Below are 16,748 nucleotides of genomic sequence, written 5' to 3'. Positions count from 1 at the left end.
CTTTTCACATGTCTGTTGGCCATCTGTATGTCTTCTTTGGAAAAATGTCTATTCAGGTTCTCTGCCCATTTTTAATCAGATTATTTGGGAGGTTTTTGGAGTTGAGTTGTGTATGTTCTCTCTATATTTTGCATATTAACCTCTTAGCAGATACATATCACTTGCAGATATCTCCTTCCTTTCAGTAGGCTGCCGTTTTGTTTTGTTGATGGTTCCCTTCACTGTTAATACAGAGATTTTTTTTTTTTTTTCAATAAAACAAAGCAGTTAAGTTTTACAATTTGACTATGTTCTAGTCTCAGGCTGTGGCCTGGTTTTCTTTTCAACAGAGAAATAACTCTTGGGTTCTGTTCAATTCAGTTTGTCTTGTAGGAGAGTAATGGTAGTAGCCTGCACCTACTACTAATAGAAAGAACCCCACCTAGGTCTAGGAGAAAGAGGGAAAGGAGAGAGTAACATTACCACGTGGCTTCATCAAACTCTCCACTGCCCCCTCCGCTACCGCTTACCTGTAGTGCCCGCTAACGCAAGCTAGCCCACATCAGACACAGTAAATCGGAATGAAATTGGGGACAGACTTAAGTAGACCATTTTTCAAAATTATTCCCAAGTGATACAGAGTGAATGTAATATTGGAGTGTTCAATTTCATGGGTATATAACATAAATATTGTAACAGGGTACCTGCATATGCCATTCTAGAATTTGTGTAATTCGGAAAGAGTTTCCAGACTGTTTCTACAGATTCTATCCCCAAATAACATTGGCAGCCTGAAGCAACATGGCATGTGAGGGAACTGCAAGTAATTAGAAGTGCCTAGAGTGTAGGTTTGTGTGGAAAAGGGCAGACTAGAAGGAACCGGGTGGCAGAGGGCTGCCTGGGCATACTAAGATGTTTGAATTGTATCCTCTGTGGATCTCTTACGCATTAGCATCACGAGAATGATGTCAGATCCAGAGGTTTGAAAAATCACTGTAGCGACAGCAGGAAAGAGAGCCTGAAAGGGTGAGAAATCAAAGCCAGGAAAACAAGTTAGGAGAGTCTAAAAGGATGATCCAGCCAAAAAGACACTGAGAAGATGAAGGCCTGAACTGTGTGGTAGTAGGGATGAATTCAAAAGGTGTATGTTTTAAGTGACTGCCGTGGGCCAGGTACTGCCTTAGTTTCTGGAGGTACAGCTGTGAATGAGGCCGACTTTGCTGCCATCATGGAGCTTGCCACACTGGTGGGTGGAAAACAATAAAATGATTCCATGTTCTTCAGTTTGAGTGACTAGGTGGTCATGATTACCTGGGAGTTGGTTTGCGGGGGAAAGAGTTTCATTATGTTGAATACAAAGTGTGTTATATCCAGTCTGCACTTGGAAGTACAGCTCTAGAGTTAAAGACTGAGGTTTGGGCTCTTTTCAGAGGGCCTGTTTGTATTTGTTTTCAGTCATAACACTTGGTTTGATGATAACATCAGTCAGGGCTTTTGGTTGCAAATGGAATCCTCTCTGGCTTGTGTAAGCACCACAGGAACTTACTAAAAGCTTTTTGGTATCATCTTGGTGGAATCTCTAGGAAGGCCAGAGAACCTGATTCTGAGTGAGCGTGTCCAGGAACAGTGCCCACTGCCACTGCTGGGTCCGCTGTAGATGCCCCCCGCTATACCACTGCCACCCCCTCGCGTGGCTTCCTACAGACCCTCACTCGCTGGCCCGCCCTCCCCATAGAGGAGTGTGAGCAGGCGCGTTCTCTGCCTTGTGGGACAGTCCCAAAATAAGGGTTTTGAAGACACTGCACAGCCATACATGTCTAGCAAACATATTTTTGCCTCCATTTATGTGTGAGATGAAAAATAAAACATTTAATTTCAGAAGTGTGGAATTTTACAGTGGTTTACTACAAATATTTATATAACATTGTGATGAAGGTATGGTGTCTTCTTTAAAACTAATATTGTTCGCATTAATATATTAATTTGCTGATGAACTTGCTTTTAATTGTTGTTCACTGTGTGACTAGACAGTCCCAAACTTATGAATGGATTTCATTCTAGAAGGTTGTTGATAATTAAGTCATTAGAAATTGTGAATGCATCTTTCTACTGAAATGAAGTTATCGTGGGTGATTCAGTTCTTGTATTTTAAAATGTGTTTTACATTCCAGCGAAAGCTCCTAGAACACAAGCTACTTGGCATCTTCAGATAAGAAGTGAAAGGGAATGGGATGGAATCATTTGTGGGCATAGTGCCTATAGACACATTGTAGACAGTCAATAAAAGTTGGGGAAATGTTTCTAGGATTAGAGAGTTGGAGAGGAAGGGAAGAAGGCGAGTATAAGCCTGTTTCTAGTATGGAGCTGCCTCTAATTGTTCTGATAAAAGCAGGTTACATTCAGTGACATAACAGCATTTCAAAATTGCACATATTTATTGTCTAATCCCCCAAATCCCAGAGTAGTGAACAATTTAAGAATCATTTAAAATGAGTGCTTCAAAAGAAAATAGACTGTTCTGAATAACATGTCTTGACCAGTTATAACACAGAACTTATAAGATTAGTGTGAAGTAACTGGGCTGAATATATAGTCTTCAAAAAATACCGTGGAACTTTTTGCTTATTTTTAATCCTAATATTAGCTTATTTTCCTGATGATTTTTTACCTTTTACCTAAAATAGAGTAGCGAAAAATATTAACTGAGGTTTCCATTGCCTTCATCTAGGAATGGCTTATTTTTTTATTTAAATTCAAATAATTAACATATAATGTATTATTAGTTTCAGAGGTAGAAGTCATGATTCATCAATCTTGTATAATGCCCAGTGCTCATTACATCACGTGCCCTCCTTAATGTCCATCACCCAACTACCCCTTCCCCTCACCCCCTCCCCTCCAGCAACCCTCAGTTCGTTTCCTATGATTAAGAGTCTCTTATGGTTTGTCTCCCTCTCTGATTTCGTCTTGTTTTGTTTTCTCCTCTCTTCCCCTATGATCCTCTGTTTTGTTTCTTAAATTCCACATATCAGTGAGATCATATGTATTTTGATGACCTTAAAGGCCTTATCGGCAATAAAAATGCAACCTAATTGAGGCTACTGGAATTTCCTGCCTAGAATGGAGGAGAATAAGTTGACCTGCTTGAGCAAAGTAATAACTGGTATTTTATATATACCTGACCATTCAGAACAATTAAGAACTCTATTATGGGTGCCTGGGTCGCTCAGTCAGTTAAGTGTCTGCCTGCAGCTCAGGTCTTGATCTCAGGGTCCTGGGATGTAGCCCTGCTTAGCAGGGAGTCTGCTTGTCCCTCTTCCTCTGCCCCTCTATCCCGCTCTTGCTCTTTCTCTCTGTCTCTCAAATAAATAAATAATAAATTTAAAAAATCTTTTTTAAAAATGTAAAAAAAAAAAAAAAAACTCTATTACTTCTACAGTTTGTTGCAACAACATATATTAAGCATCTGCTATGTGTGAGGCAGTATGGCAGGCACTTGACTTAAAAAGATGAGCAAAATAGCCACAACCTTTGCCCAGTTTGAGCAATTAACATGAATTATATCCTGTGATCTATAATTATGAGAACAAAAAATCTTGTAAAGGTATTTCATTAAAGTTTATGTAAGTTTCAAACTCAGAAGATAATTTTCATGATATTCCCACGAAACTTGAGGTATATTAAACATTTCTAGATGGCAGTTTAATTTATCACATATTTTAATATTGGCAGACCAGATGAACATTTTGATAGGATCACAGTTGGGTAATATCAACCTCAGTATTTAGAAAACTAATTTAGATGATAGAATGAAATAAAAACAGATTCAAGAGAAGTTGATTCAGTGTAGGGAACCACTTTTGGAGTTGCAGAATATGATAACCCACCCTCAAGAGCAAGACGACAAATGTGCCCTTACTGATATTTGACCAAGTTGGCATCTTTTCCTGTCCCATCAGTCCCTTCTGAAATCAGGACTGCCTCAGATAAAGGAACATCAGCAGAGTGCTAACAATTTGCATTAACTGATTGACTCCATTCACCAGGAGCCTGCTTGCAGCTAGTTCAAGGTCCTGGAATGTAAACTGCTTTGCCTCTGACAAAGTAAAGGCAGTTCACTCAGGCACAAAGCTGAAGTTTAGGGAGTTCTTACAGAATCTGGAGTTTCATTAACCACTTAATGAACTGGGAAAATATCAGGGGGTAACAAGAACTTAAAATCGTAGAACTATAGCACTCAAAGCATTTTCCCTTCTCTGTTCCAAGTCCTTTATTTTATAGTGTTTCCTTAAGCCCAAAGTCATACACCTTTTACTTAAATTTAAAACACTCTAAAAATCTGCCAATATGTACTTTTTTTCTGATTTCAAAAAAGTACAAATGTTTAAGAAGGAAAAGAAAAAAACTTTTAGTTATACCCCACAGAAATAACTGTTAACACTTTGGTTTTTATTTTTCCAGACTTCTTTCTAGGCATATTGTATGTGTGTATGTGTACGTGTTTAATGCAAAAATGGGATCATAAGCCATTCTGCCATATATAGTAGTGAGAAGCCCTGACTTTGGAATCAGGCCATCCTGGGTTTAGATCTCAGCAGTTCTGGTTAACAGCAAAGACTTTGGCCAGTTTCTTTCCCTGTAAAATAAGGATGATGATGTATCTATTCATAAGGTTGTGGATAATATAAAGGAGATAACTTATGTGAAGTACTTCATTAAGCAAATGTTTGATAATCTAGCCTCTTGTTCTCTTGTTCCTATGTTCTACCACACTGTCCCCTTAGCACCCTGCTTTCCTGTAGTTGGAGGGTGGGGCGTGTGAGGTGGGGGACAGGGAGGCACAGATAATGTTTTTATGCACAAATTTCTTAAAATTTAAATTTATTAAACTCTGTTAGAGACATGTAAAGCTAAAATATTCTCCTGGATTTTCAAACCTTATATTTTTTATTCAAAGGTTTATATGACTTAAGTTTTATAAGGTAAATTCAGTTCAAACTAACCCCATTAACTTTTGTGTCTATTAATAGTTTCTAGGGCTTCTTTTGAAAATAACTAAAATGAATGAAGTTCTTAACAGCCTTTTGGGTCCTTTTTAATGTGTTGTGTTCAGTGCATACATATATAAGTACTTTGTGTATAATGTAGATGTTCTTTTTAATGTGTATGTAGTTTTCATATTAATTATCACAAAAAGCAACATAATACATCATAAGTACCATGAATATCATATATAGTTATGCTATTTTATTTGTCTTATCCAAGGGGAATCTTATGTCACTTTATAATTTGCCTTAATTTTCTAGTAGAAATACAGTTTTGTCTCAAATTGATATGGAAGGTTAAATAGTGTCTAAAAATTCACTTAGAAGAGTAGCTTTAAATTCTGAGATTTTTATAATTTTATGTAATGCAATGTGAAAATTAAATGTTTATGTGCAAAATAGGCCCACAGTTAAATTTTATGACAAAGAAAGTAAATGTCCCTTTTTTTTCCCCCCTTTTCTCTAGCTCAACTGAGAAGTCATTTCCTTGGAGATCAACAGGTATGAGTTTTTATCATATAAAAAAATCTTTATTATGTCTTACACACACAACAAGAACAGTTTCATAGCCTGCTTTCTCAATTTACTGCCTCTTGGTGAAATAAGCCAAGCAGAGCCTTTACTAGTGACAATATTGAACTACTTTGCTTTGAAGTAGTTCTTAATTTACTTGATTGTTTTGAACATTGTGAAGTAGGTTTGTATATGTCAGCTATAAAGAAAATTAAAGCATTGGACATCAACATATCAGTGTTATAATCACTGGACACTTTTAATATCAACATATATTATCTAAGTATTTTCTTTTCTATCATAAGAAAGTACAGTAATGCCCTCACAAAAGTTACTGCATCACCTGGGGAAGTTGGCTAATCATTTATATAAATCAAGGTCTTTCCTTTCATAGTGTTTCCCACACTCAAGGGAAGAGTTGCCTTAAACGTTCATATTCTTTATGTACCCAGATGTAAAACATATATGGTAGCTTCTAATACAGTCCAGAAGCTTCTGATGTAATCTCCTTATCTTTTTACCCCAAATTCATTTCATATAAAGGATGAATTACATTAAGGAAGGTGTAAAGCCCCTTTCACAAATATTTGATGTCTTCATAGTAGATGTTCATTCATTAGTGTTTGTTGAGCACCTACACCATGGACCCAGTACTGTACACATCACTGGTCACACAGTGATGGGCACAACATACACGATCCTGCGCTTCCCATGGCGCTTACAATGTAGAGGACGATGTCATCAATATTTAAATGGTAGAATGGGCCTTGAAATCTAAATACTTTGGCAATTTTTAAATGAGCTTTGAACTTGATTAAAACTCAAAAATCACCAAATGCCTGGTATCTGAGTTTACCAGAACCTGTTACCAGGATCTTGGTGTTATTCATAGCGCATACAAGGCACTCTGCTGTTTTATAAAGAAGCTGTTCCCAAGAATTGTAGTGTTTATTCAGACCAAAGACATATGAGGGGCTACTTAGCAATAAGTCTCATAGCAGTAGTTTAATATAAGGAAAATCATGTCATGAAATAATATGCGGTTAGATGCCAGAAATATATTATGTGGAAAACACTGTTGTAAATGGACAACCTCCTTCTGAGATAGCTTCGCAGAGAAAATGGTACTGGAGCCTAGAGACTGACGGGTGGCCAGGCTCTGGAGAGCGCTTTGTTACTGCACAGCAAAAGAGACAGAAATGTCACATCCGAACATTTAAAACTGGTTTGAGAGATGGTAAAATGCGCAAAGTCTAGATAGCCACATTGGGTCAAATTATAGAGATCTGTAAATACAACTCTAAATTGAACTCTCCTGCAGGTCATGGGGAACCACTGAAAATCCTCTGAACAAAAAGTCACCTGATTGAAATATTCCTCAGGAGAAATACCAGAACTATAAACTAATTAAAAAGTGATTTGAAAAATTTAAAGAAAAATGCAAAGCACACAGTAGTCATTTGGTACTTGGTTGTGGCAAAAATTTACCACTTAATATAAAATTATTCTGTAAGTTTATCTTTAATAGTGCATCATTAATTTATTCCAGAAATATTTCTTGAGAGCCTTAAACGGTTCTCTAGCACATAGTTGTCAAAGTTTAAAACAATATCCTTGTCCTCTTAAGTGCTTCAAGTCTAGTGGAGGTATGTAACTCTATACGCTCAAAATTTGGTGGTGGGGGGGGAGCTATAAAGGAAAACTACAGGTATATACCATATTTACTGATAGTCCCTATTTCTGGACATTCGGGTTGTTTCTAATTTTTTACTATTATAAATGACATTGTGGTAAATATCCCTGTATATAAAATTGTATCTGTACTTTTGACTTACCTTAGGCTAGACTTTTAGGAAATAAAGTATTATTTAGAGTATATGAACATTTTTAAGACTCTTGTTATGTGTAACCAAGTTGCCTTCCTGAAAAGACTATATTATTTCTCCCTCCCTTTAGGTATGTAACGTTGATCCTCTTGTATTTCCTCATTTGACATCATCATTTATATTTCTTTCTACCTACAAAATATTAAAATCTCCTATATATTGGCCTTTTCTGTTGGAGTGGTTGTGTTTGATAGGTGAGAACTCTTTAAGCCCAAGCCTGATAGCTGTATCAGTCAAGTGGGGAACACCCAGCCCATGCCAGGTAATTCCATATGAGGGATTTGATATGGGAGGTTATGGTTCAGGTGCGGATTGCAAGGTTTGGGAGAATTAAACAGCATCTGAAACACACAAGAGACTGATCATACCCACAGCTGCTACCATTTCTAGGACTGAGGGGACAATGGGTTAGGTGGTTTTGTTTTTAAACTGGAGCACTGATGGGAGGTGGGGCAGGGGGAGATTTCCAGCATTAGCTGGAACCAGGAAGAAGATAAAGCCAAGCCAGAAGTGCTGCCTAGAGCCGAGCTGGAGAACACCTGGCTGAGCTGAGCTGAAACAGGCAAGTGGTGGTTTTTCACTACCTAAAGCCAGCCAGGCACAGGGTATAATTGTGTTGATTTGCATACAGAGAGAATGAACTTAGATCAGGAAGGACACATAATAGAGAATGAGATCTCTGGGCCCTTGATGTCCTTTCTACCTCCCCTCCCCTTCCCTCCCCTCTGGTACTTTTACTCATAAGCTTCAGTCATTTGACCACCACCTTCATGATTTACTAATGAGTTAAATATAGATAAAATATTATGTATGTGTGTCTGTGTATATTGTCCAAGTAGCTCCCTAAATACCTTAGTGTTAGGTATTTACAATACAACTTAATACAACTCCAGTAATTCATCTGTCTTCACCACAGCTACATTTGTAAATCACACCTAATATAACTGTTTCATCCCTTACTTTTGTTGGAATACACTCTTAACCCAAACTCCTGTTCATACCTGGCAGGTGTTACATTTACTTACCCTATTTTTCTTTTGAGGGAAGAGGAGTGCATTAATCTTCAGCCACTGCAATCACAACTACTGTTTACTCAACTTTCTATTATTTTAACTGTATTCATGTTACTTATGTGCTTTCTTAAATTTGCCTACTTTCAAGCCATACTTAGGACATTTAAGTTGTAACTATGGCAATAAGCTACAAAGATAAAGGTAGAAAATTGAAATTTGGTTGTATGCATAAAAGAGTAAAATCTGATTTGTTTCATGTTTCTTTTTCTAAGTAGTATAGATGTCTTTAGAGGTTTGATTGTAAATAAATAATGGCATAAAATGGCAGTTTTGCTGCTACTTTTCTGTAAAGTTTTAACTGTTATCTTCTCTTTACCACATTGCATGCAGAGATACTAAACATAGTATATAAAAATCATCTCATTTTTAGAATTTGGCAGTCCTGCCCAGAATAAGGGGCAGGGGTGGCTTAAAAGTAAAATATATATATATATATATATTTAAAAGGTCTTCAGTCTCCTCCGTGTTTAGCTAGATCTTGACAAAAGTAACATCTTTATTCAATTTTCTTGGTTTCTTAAATAAGAAAGGATTACATGGAAAGATTTAGGATTGAAAGTCTCTTATTGTTCCTCATTTTTCTTTAATATTTTGAAGTTTTCCTGCAGACAGTTTCTCTACCTTTATACATATATTACAAATTTGACTTGAAAAGCTTGGCACTTCAAAAGTTTTTGAGCAGTCACGTGAATTGTTAGCAGGGCAGTGGTTTGATCACTACCTGGGAGAGATCCTTGCCTACTCAGGTATTTTCAGGATGGTACATTCTGTTGAAATGCCAGAAACGGAGACCAGCTGCTGAATTTTGTTTTAAATAGCTAACTCAGAGCAGAGTCATTTTCTAAGGAAGAGCTCAGGATGCCCTAGGCAGAAAAGATTTCCATTGCTTTATGATTCAGTTCAGAATCCGTTTGCGCATTTGCTTGAGTTGGTTGGTTGGTCGTTTAGGTCCCTCAGTCGTTTGGTTGGTTTTTGTATAAGGGTTAGTAGGCTGTTGGAAAGTAAAAAAAGCCAAAGCTTTTTAAGTTTGGTGCTCAAAGAGATGACTTCCCAAAGCATGAGGAATAACCGTCCACTCTACAAAACATTTCTGTGTCCTCAGGCTGGTTGAGAAGGAATCTTGAGGAGAAGCTTCCCCAGAAGCATTTATACTTTATTGTTATCTTGCTTTACTGTTCTCCCTCTCTTCATTGTTCTGTATTTTCTAGCTTACCAGCATTACATATCTAATCTCTAAAAACATAAAATGCGCATCCTTTTGTCTTTTGTAAAGGGAGTTTATCATTTTCTGTTTTGGCTTAGTTTCTGCCCTAGTCTTGCATCTCTTATAACCTTGCATTTTTGTGTTTTTTTATGTATGTTCTGCTAAAAAAAGAGTGAGGAAGGAGTGTTGTCTTAGTGTTCCTTCCTGTTTTCTCTTTTATTAGTGTTCCATTTTTCCATCATTCACATCTTTGTACCTCTTAAAAATTTATGTATTTGTACAGTCTCTTATGTTCTGCCAAAATTTGAGGTAGCATTTGAGGACACAGACAGTAAAATAGAAGATAAACACTATAATCATGAAACTGTATAATAGAATAATAGGTAAAGGCCTGAAGAAAGTGAGATGCAAATATATGCACATGTAATTATAATTCTTTATGATGGAAAATATTATGCAGAGTAGCTTTTAAAGAAAAGAAAAAAAGACCTCTGGCTTACTTCTCGTTTTTAAAAAAGCACACCAATTTACTCACACACACAAAAAAACAAAACAAAACACACCACCATACGTAGTGTGTGTTACCTACCAGACAGAAGCTGTTGAAACCGTAAATTGAGTCCTTTTGTCAAAGTGTTCATTGGTTGTTACTTAAATCCTCCAGCCACATCCTGCAAAGTGAATTGTGCCACACGTCGCAATTTCACAGTTTTTCTGTTCCAGGAAAAAAAATTACTATAGTCTAGGCAGCTTCCAGTTTTAGTACTTATGTGTAAAATGAGGAGCGGGGAGCAGCATGGCGTCAGCAGGAGAAGCCTATCCTTCCCTCCTCACCGCCTCCCTGACCCCCCATTCCCTGCAGATTAAGAGAAGGAGACTTCTTCTGAACCCCAGTGCACCGTCTGTTCCGACAGGCCAAAGAATCAGGTTCACTTGCACTTGAGAAATAGTCATAAGAGCAGATATTAGTGTATGTTAAATAACTGATTGGGAATTACTACTCCTAAGAAAGTAAAGAAGCCAAAAGATTAGTCTTTCCGAAAGCAACAAGTTTAGCAAAGGACACAGGAGAATGAAAGTAAGGGGAATTTCTGGTTGACCTAGAAGGCATTAAAGGGTAAAGAGACTTGAATCAGTCTTTTACAATAAGTAATGAGTAGGAGAGAAAATATTAATGACTTCATAGAGTTGAGGTAGTTGATGTTTGGTAATAAATATGAAAGGGAATGAAAAAGATTATGATAAAACAGAAATTTTAAACTGAGAAGATTCGGCTTCACAGTGCCACATCCGTTTACTGTGGAATATGTACTGGAGTGGCACAATTTTCACATACTGTCCGTTTAAATCATTATCGTGTGGTATGTACTGAGAGTAGTAGTTTGTGTACACTACAAAATTTAAGACTTTATAGGGATTAGGTTTTGCATTTTGTTCCTAAAATGAATGGGCACAACTTTCTTCCACTATGGTGAGTTAAAAAAAAAAAAAAAAACATAAATACTGAAGATAGAAGATAAAAGATAAATGAGAGACTAGCCCTAAGTCAATTTATCTTTCTTTTTTCCTCCATCTGGAGCAAGTAATTTACAACACAAAGAAGCATCAGCATATCATGAGATAAGACGCAAACTTAAATGGGAACACTTTATGCCTCAGTAGAAATGTACCGGATTTATAAAGGCGATAGAAGAGGAATCTGTATTATACATGTTCATAAATAGGATATTAGATTAGCAATCATGTATAAAGGACCATTATTTTATTGAGGATTTTGGATGTTATGATTTATTGTGGCTGTAAATTGTATAAGTGACAAATTTCATCATACATTCATTCCTTCCTATTTCTCTTCTAAATAACAGGAGGATACGACTTTCTGTGAAAACCGGCCAAGTTTTTCCTCCCTTATTATTTCAGGCCTTCTGAGCCACACAGTCATGATAGTCTTCTTACCACAGCTACAGTGAGGTAGCTTCCTAAATCACCACTATAAATGTTCTCTTAACTTTTTAATGTTTCATGACTAAGCCCCCCCCCACACACACACACCCCTTTGGGTTTGTTTTGTTTTTAATTCAATGAGGATATATTATACATTATCCTATGACTTGGGTTTTTTCCTTAACAGCATAGTAAAAACCAAGCATGTGTTTCTGTATCAGTATATGAAGATCTGCCTCTTTTTAAATGGCTAAGTACCCATGGTTTAGAAAATTTATGTAAGCAGTCCCTAACTGGTAAATATTTGATTTTTCCCCAATTTTTTCCTTTGACAAACCATGGTAAAAGTTTTCTCTGTACATCTGTCTGAGTGTCTTTGTCGATTACATTTTTTTAAGTGGAACTGCCTGGGCAAGGGTATATACGGGGGCTTTTTGGGCAAATATTGTCAAATTGCCCATCAAAAATGCATAATAATTTGTAGGAGGGGGTGAGACTTTTCCTCCGCCTTCTTAGGTTAAATGACTGGGGTGGAGGGGCAGTGAATTTAACTGACAACAGTTAAATTAATAGAAAAGTAATCCCAAAGTATTCATATACACATAGGAGTTCACAAAAGTAGTTTACCTAAATGGCTAAAGTTAGGAGTTACTACCTAACTTAATGGAGTAGAGGAAGTGGGCAGAAAAGGCTTCTGTGGGGAAAAAGAAATGGGTTTCTAGGGGAACAAATGGGTATAAGAAATCTTGTGAAAATGTTTGTTTATGCAGGTGCAAGTGGTCCTCCCATTTTTTTCTTCATGCCATATATCTCCCCCAGGGGAGATCCATGGCAGCCTCACTCCCAGAAGTTTCTGCTTTTGGTGAAATAAAGGATACTCCATGAAGGCTTCTTAAATATTCGTTAAATCAGAACATTACGCGGGGACCAGCATACACTGACGATTCTTTCATTTGATTAGTTCTTATGGAAGTTGGGGATCGACCTGAAATTGGAATTTAATAGAATTCCTGTCTTTCTTTTCTTTTCATATCTGGATCAAAATGATCACATACATTTTTCTGTCAACAAAAATGCAACAACCACTACCAGAACAAGCAAAAAACAAACTTTTTTTTTGCCATTGGAGGTAATTCAAGTACCAATACCTCATTCCAGAGGTTCCCATCTTTGCTGTACATTCAAATCACCTGTGGAGCTGTTCAAGTCTGGGGCCTGAACCAGGCATCAGCGGTCTTTGAAGATACCACGTGATCCCACACTGCAGTCTGAGAATACTACCTACTCATAAGTAAATTAATTTAATTAGTGGTAATTAAAGAAAAGAATTAAAAGTTTATCCTGCCAGTCCTGTACAGATTATATTTTAGGATAACCAAATAACCCTGGCCATTAATAGCTATTTTAAGATAACTAAACTATACCAAAGGAATTTCTGCTGATAAATGTAGGAAGAACAATAAAATTAGAAAAATCACCAATTTGCATCCTCTAATGAAATAAATGATTCAAGCAAAAATTGTCAGTGTATGCAGAAACCTCTGTATTTTCGATCCTGGTTGCACATTAGAACCACCTTGGGAGTTTTTAAATTCCTAATTTTCAGACCACAGCTTAGGCTGATTGAATTAGAAATTCCTGGGCGTGGGACTCAGTCAGCAATAGTTTCTAAGCTCTACAACCACCCCCATCCCAGGCGATTACAGTGTGCATTAGGAGAGAGGTTGATAGTGAACTTGAAAATATGGAAAGACCAGACTGCCATCACTTGAATTGGCTGACTGATTGTAACAACTGTAAAAGTTACAATATGACACGATGTAAAGTACACAACACCATAAAGTATTCTAACCACAAAAGTTTGACCTGAAAGCTTCTAGCTCTAACTTTCTGCTTAAAAGACATACAGAGGTTAAAAGATATATAAATGCCACCATGAGAAACCCACACGCTAATTCAGAATGTGGAGCATCCTGAGTTTATTGCTGTGATTCCCTCAGTGAGCCAAGAAAATGAAAATGAGGGTATGGGAGCCCCTTTTTAGATTTAAGGTACTAAGTAACAATCATAGTCCAACACCATCAGTAAATCTTATTTCAGCCTGACTAATACAAGCCAACTGAAGACAAATTTTTGAGACATCAGGAAAATTTGACTGTGAACTCATTATATGGTATGATGGAATAAATGTAGTTTTTTGAAGTCCTTATTTTACAGAGCTACATATGGAAGTATTTAGAGTCAAAATGATCTGATGTGAGGGATCTGTTTTAAAATTCTATAACAGAAGAAAGGAAGAAGATAAATGGAGCATAAAAAGTATGGCATAATGTTGTTAACTATTAAATTGGGAAGGTTGTTAATTACACTTCTGTTTTCTTTTTTTTAAGATTTATTTATTTATTTTAGAGGGAAGAGAGAGAGAGAGAGAGTCCCAAGCAGACTCCACACTGAGCGTGGAGCCTGATGCGGGACTTGATCCCAGGACTCTGAGATCATGACCTGAGCTGAAATCATGAGTCGGGCGCTTATCTGAATGAGCCACCCAGGCGCCCCTTCTCTCTCTCCCTTTATGTTTGAAAACTTTAATTTTAAAAAACTGAAATACAAATTCTTTAAACAAAAGGTTCAGCATATTGGGGATGAAACTAGTACATGAGAGTGACACATGTTAAAGCCAGCCAGCTGTTGGCCATGCTGCCAGTGTGAGCCATGACACAAATGATCCACTATGAGATGAATGACAGTTTCCAGCCAGTAGACGTTACTTAATGTTTATTTCCACATAGTGGGATTTTGTTAAATGAATCCTAATTTCAGCTGAATTACCTATAATGTGCGGACATCAGCCTTTCTGCTAGTTTAGAACTCTGCATTTATTGCTGTTTTGTGCAGGTTCTAGGTAGCTTCACTGTACACATCTTAGCTACAAACACTTTCACAGCCTAACTAATTAGCCATAAGGCAGTTGCACTATAAAAGATAAAATCATGAAAAAAAATAGAGATATTCATTCAAAGGACATAATGAAATAAGAAAAATGAATAGCAAAATGTAGAGGACTATGGCAAAAGGCAAAATATTTGAATACATTCAAATTGTGTAATGTAGAGTCATGGCAATACTGCTTTTATTTTGCGGATTGTACCTAAGCATTTATCTTCAAAGTCTTTGGTTGATAGCATTATACACTTTTGCTTGTTGCTCTGTCTCCTTGTTGGCATCACACTTTCTCTATTTTCTTCATTAAGAGGGGCATCAGATTTCAAATACTAGGATTCATCTCTGAAACTGAATTTTGTGTTGTCCTGTGATAAGCCTTCTACACTGTTGTTTGTTCTTGGCATATTGTGTTTGTGTTGAAATTGCTTATGGTAAAGTAATCTATAGCAAAGATGCTTATAGTGAAAAGACTGGACAAGGTTTGTGGATAAGTGGCAACCACCAAATAAGAATATTCGCATTCGAATATTCGAATGTTCTTACACCATTTACACATACTGTATGGGGATGTATGTAACACACCCCCATAAGACTTAAATACACTGAATTAGAACTTTTTTTTAGAGAGAGAGAGCACACGCATGGGGTGAGGGACAGAGGGAGAGGGAGGAAGAGAATCTTAAGCACGCCCCACGCTCAGTGCAGAGCCCAACACAGGGCTCGATCTCAACGACCCTGAGATCGTGACCTGAGCCAAAATCAAGAGTCCAACGCTTAACCAACTGAGCCACCGGAAGTGCCCAGTAAGGTAGGACTTTGTATTAAAATCACATATCCAGTTTTAGCCTCTAACATTTTATGTTTAATATAAACATGTTAAATAAACATTTAAGTGTTCTCATGCTCTTAATGATATGTGAACAAATATTCTATTAACTACCTAAAATAAAATAGAAAAGTACCAAGTTTAGGGCCGCCTGGGTGGCTCAGTTGGTTAAGCAACTACCTTCGGCTCAGGTCGTGATCCTGGAGTCCGGGGATCGAGTCCCGCATCGGGCTCCCTGCTCGGCAGGGAGTCTGCTTCTCCCTCTGACCCTCACCCCTCTCATGCTCTCTCTCTCATTCTCTCTCTCAAATAAATAAATAAAATCTTTAAAAAAAAAAAAGTATCAAGTTTAAAAGCTCGTTTTTCCGTTACCATCTCCTCAACGCACAGAGCCACACTTCCTCAGTTTACAGTTGTTGCTTTGGGAAATGTCAGAAAGGCTACCATCTGTAACCCCACATTTCATTCATAAGCCAAAGTTAGTCTGCATTTAGCTCTATCTTGATAATCTTTACCAAAAAAGATAACTCAATAGAAAATTTACAGTAAAACCTAGTTTCAGAAGACTTATTCATTTCTTTTTGATAGGAATATCATCCTACCCTTACAGATTTCTATGGGTTTTTTTTTTTTTAAGAAGTTTTCTTGGGGCACCTGGGTGGCTCAGTCGGTTAAGCATCTGCCTTGGGCTCAGGTCAGGATCCCCTGGGATCCAGCCCAAGTCGGGCTCCCGGCTCAGCTGGGAGTATGTTTGTCCCTCTCCCTCTGCACCGCCCCCCCCCCCCCCCCCCCCCCCCTCCCCCCCCCCCTCCCTCTCTCCCAAAAAAAAAAAAAAATTTTTTTTTTTTTTTTAAAGGAAGTTTTCTTGGTTTTTTGTTTTCGGGGTTTTTGTTTTGTTTTAACAGAGGGAATCTATCTTCTATCTCATACTATCAAATATACTCTTTTCTATATTTGGTAACATTTTTTTCCCTAAAAGGAATTTTGAAAAAATATTTGAATGATTTTTGAGCACTTTTGTTCCATAGATCACTGATTTTTTTACATCACAGAAAATCCTTTATTCTTTTTTTAGCTTTCTCTGTAGGAAGCAAGAGGCCCATGGCCTTTTATGAGTACCTACTTGTAAACTCAGTGTTAGAAACTTGACATGTGTGATCCATTTCTTTTCATCTTTATAATTCTAAATTCCTTCTTTTTCTAGTTTTCCTCTTACATATATAAATTCTTTATGGTAAGTGTGACACCTGTATTTTAATTCATCCCTAGACTAAAAATACTTGATAAATACCCATTTTATATGACTTTTTTTTCCTAATAATTATTTTTTAATCA

General features: G+C 37.1%; 1 protein-coding gene across 6 annotated transcripts in view; it reads left to right on the top strand.

Moving 5' to 3' along the window:
* Nucleotides 1-16,748, top strand: part of PKP4 (plakophilin 4) — a 233,813-nt gene that overhangs the window by 151,363 nt on the left and 65,702 nt on the right. For all 6 annotated transcript variants that reach the window (XM_032410053.1, XM_032410062.1, XM_032410044.1 and 3 more), the window contains one exon: nucleotides 5,491-5,525. In XM_032410053.1, coding sequence (XP_032265944.1) covers nucleotides 5,491-5,525 — 35 coding nt within the window. The remainder of the gene's footprint in view (nucleotides 1-5,490; nucleotides 5,526-16,748) is intronic.

Source organism: Phoca vitulina, unplaced genomic scaffold (assembly GCF_004348235.1).
Source record: "Phoca vitulina isolate PV1807 unplaced genomic scaffold, GSC_HSeal_1.0 scaffold1, whole genome shotgun sequence".
Lineage (NCBI taxonomy): Eukaryota > Metazoa > Chordata > Mammalia > Carnivora > Phocidae > Phoca > Phoca vitulina.
Note: the sequence above shows the minus strand (reverse complement) of the source record. Positions and strands in the feature narration are given on the sequence as shown.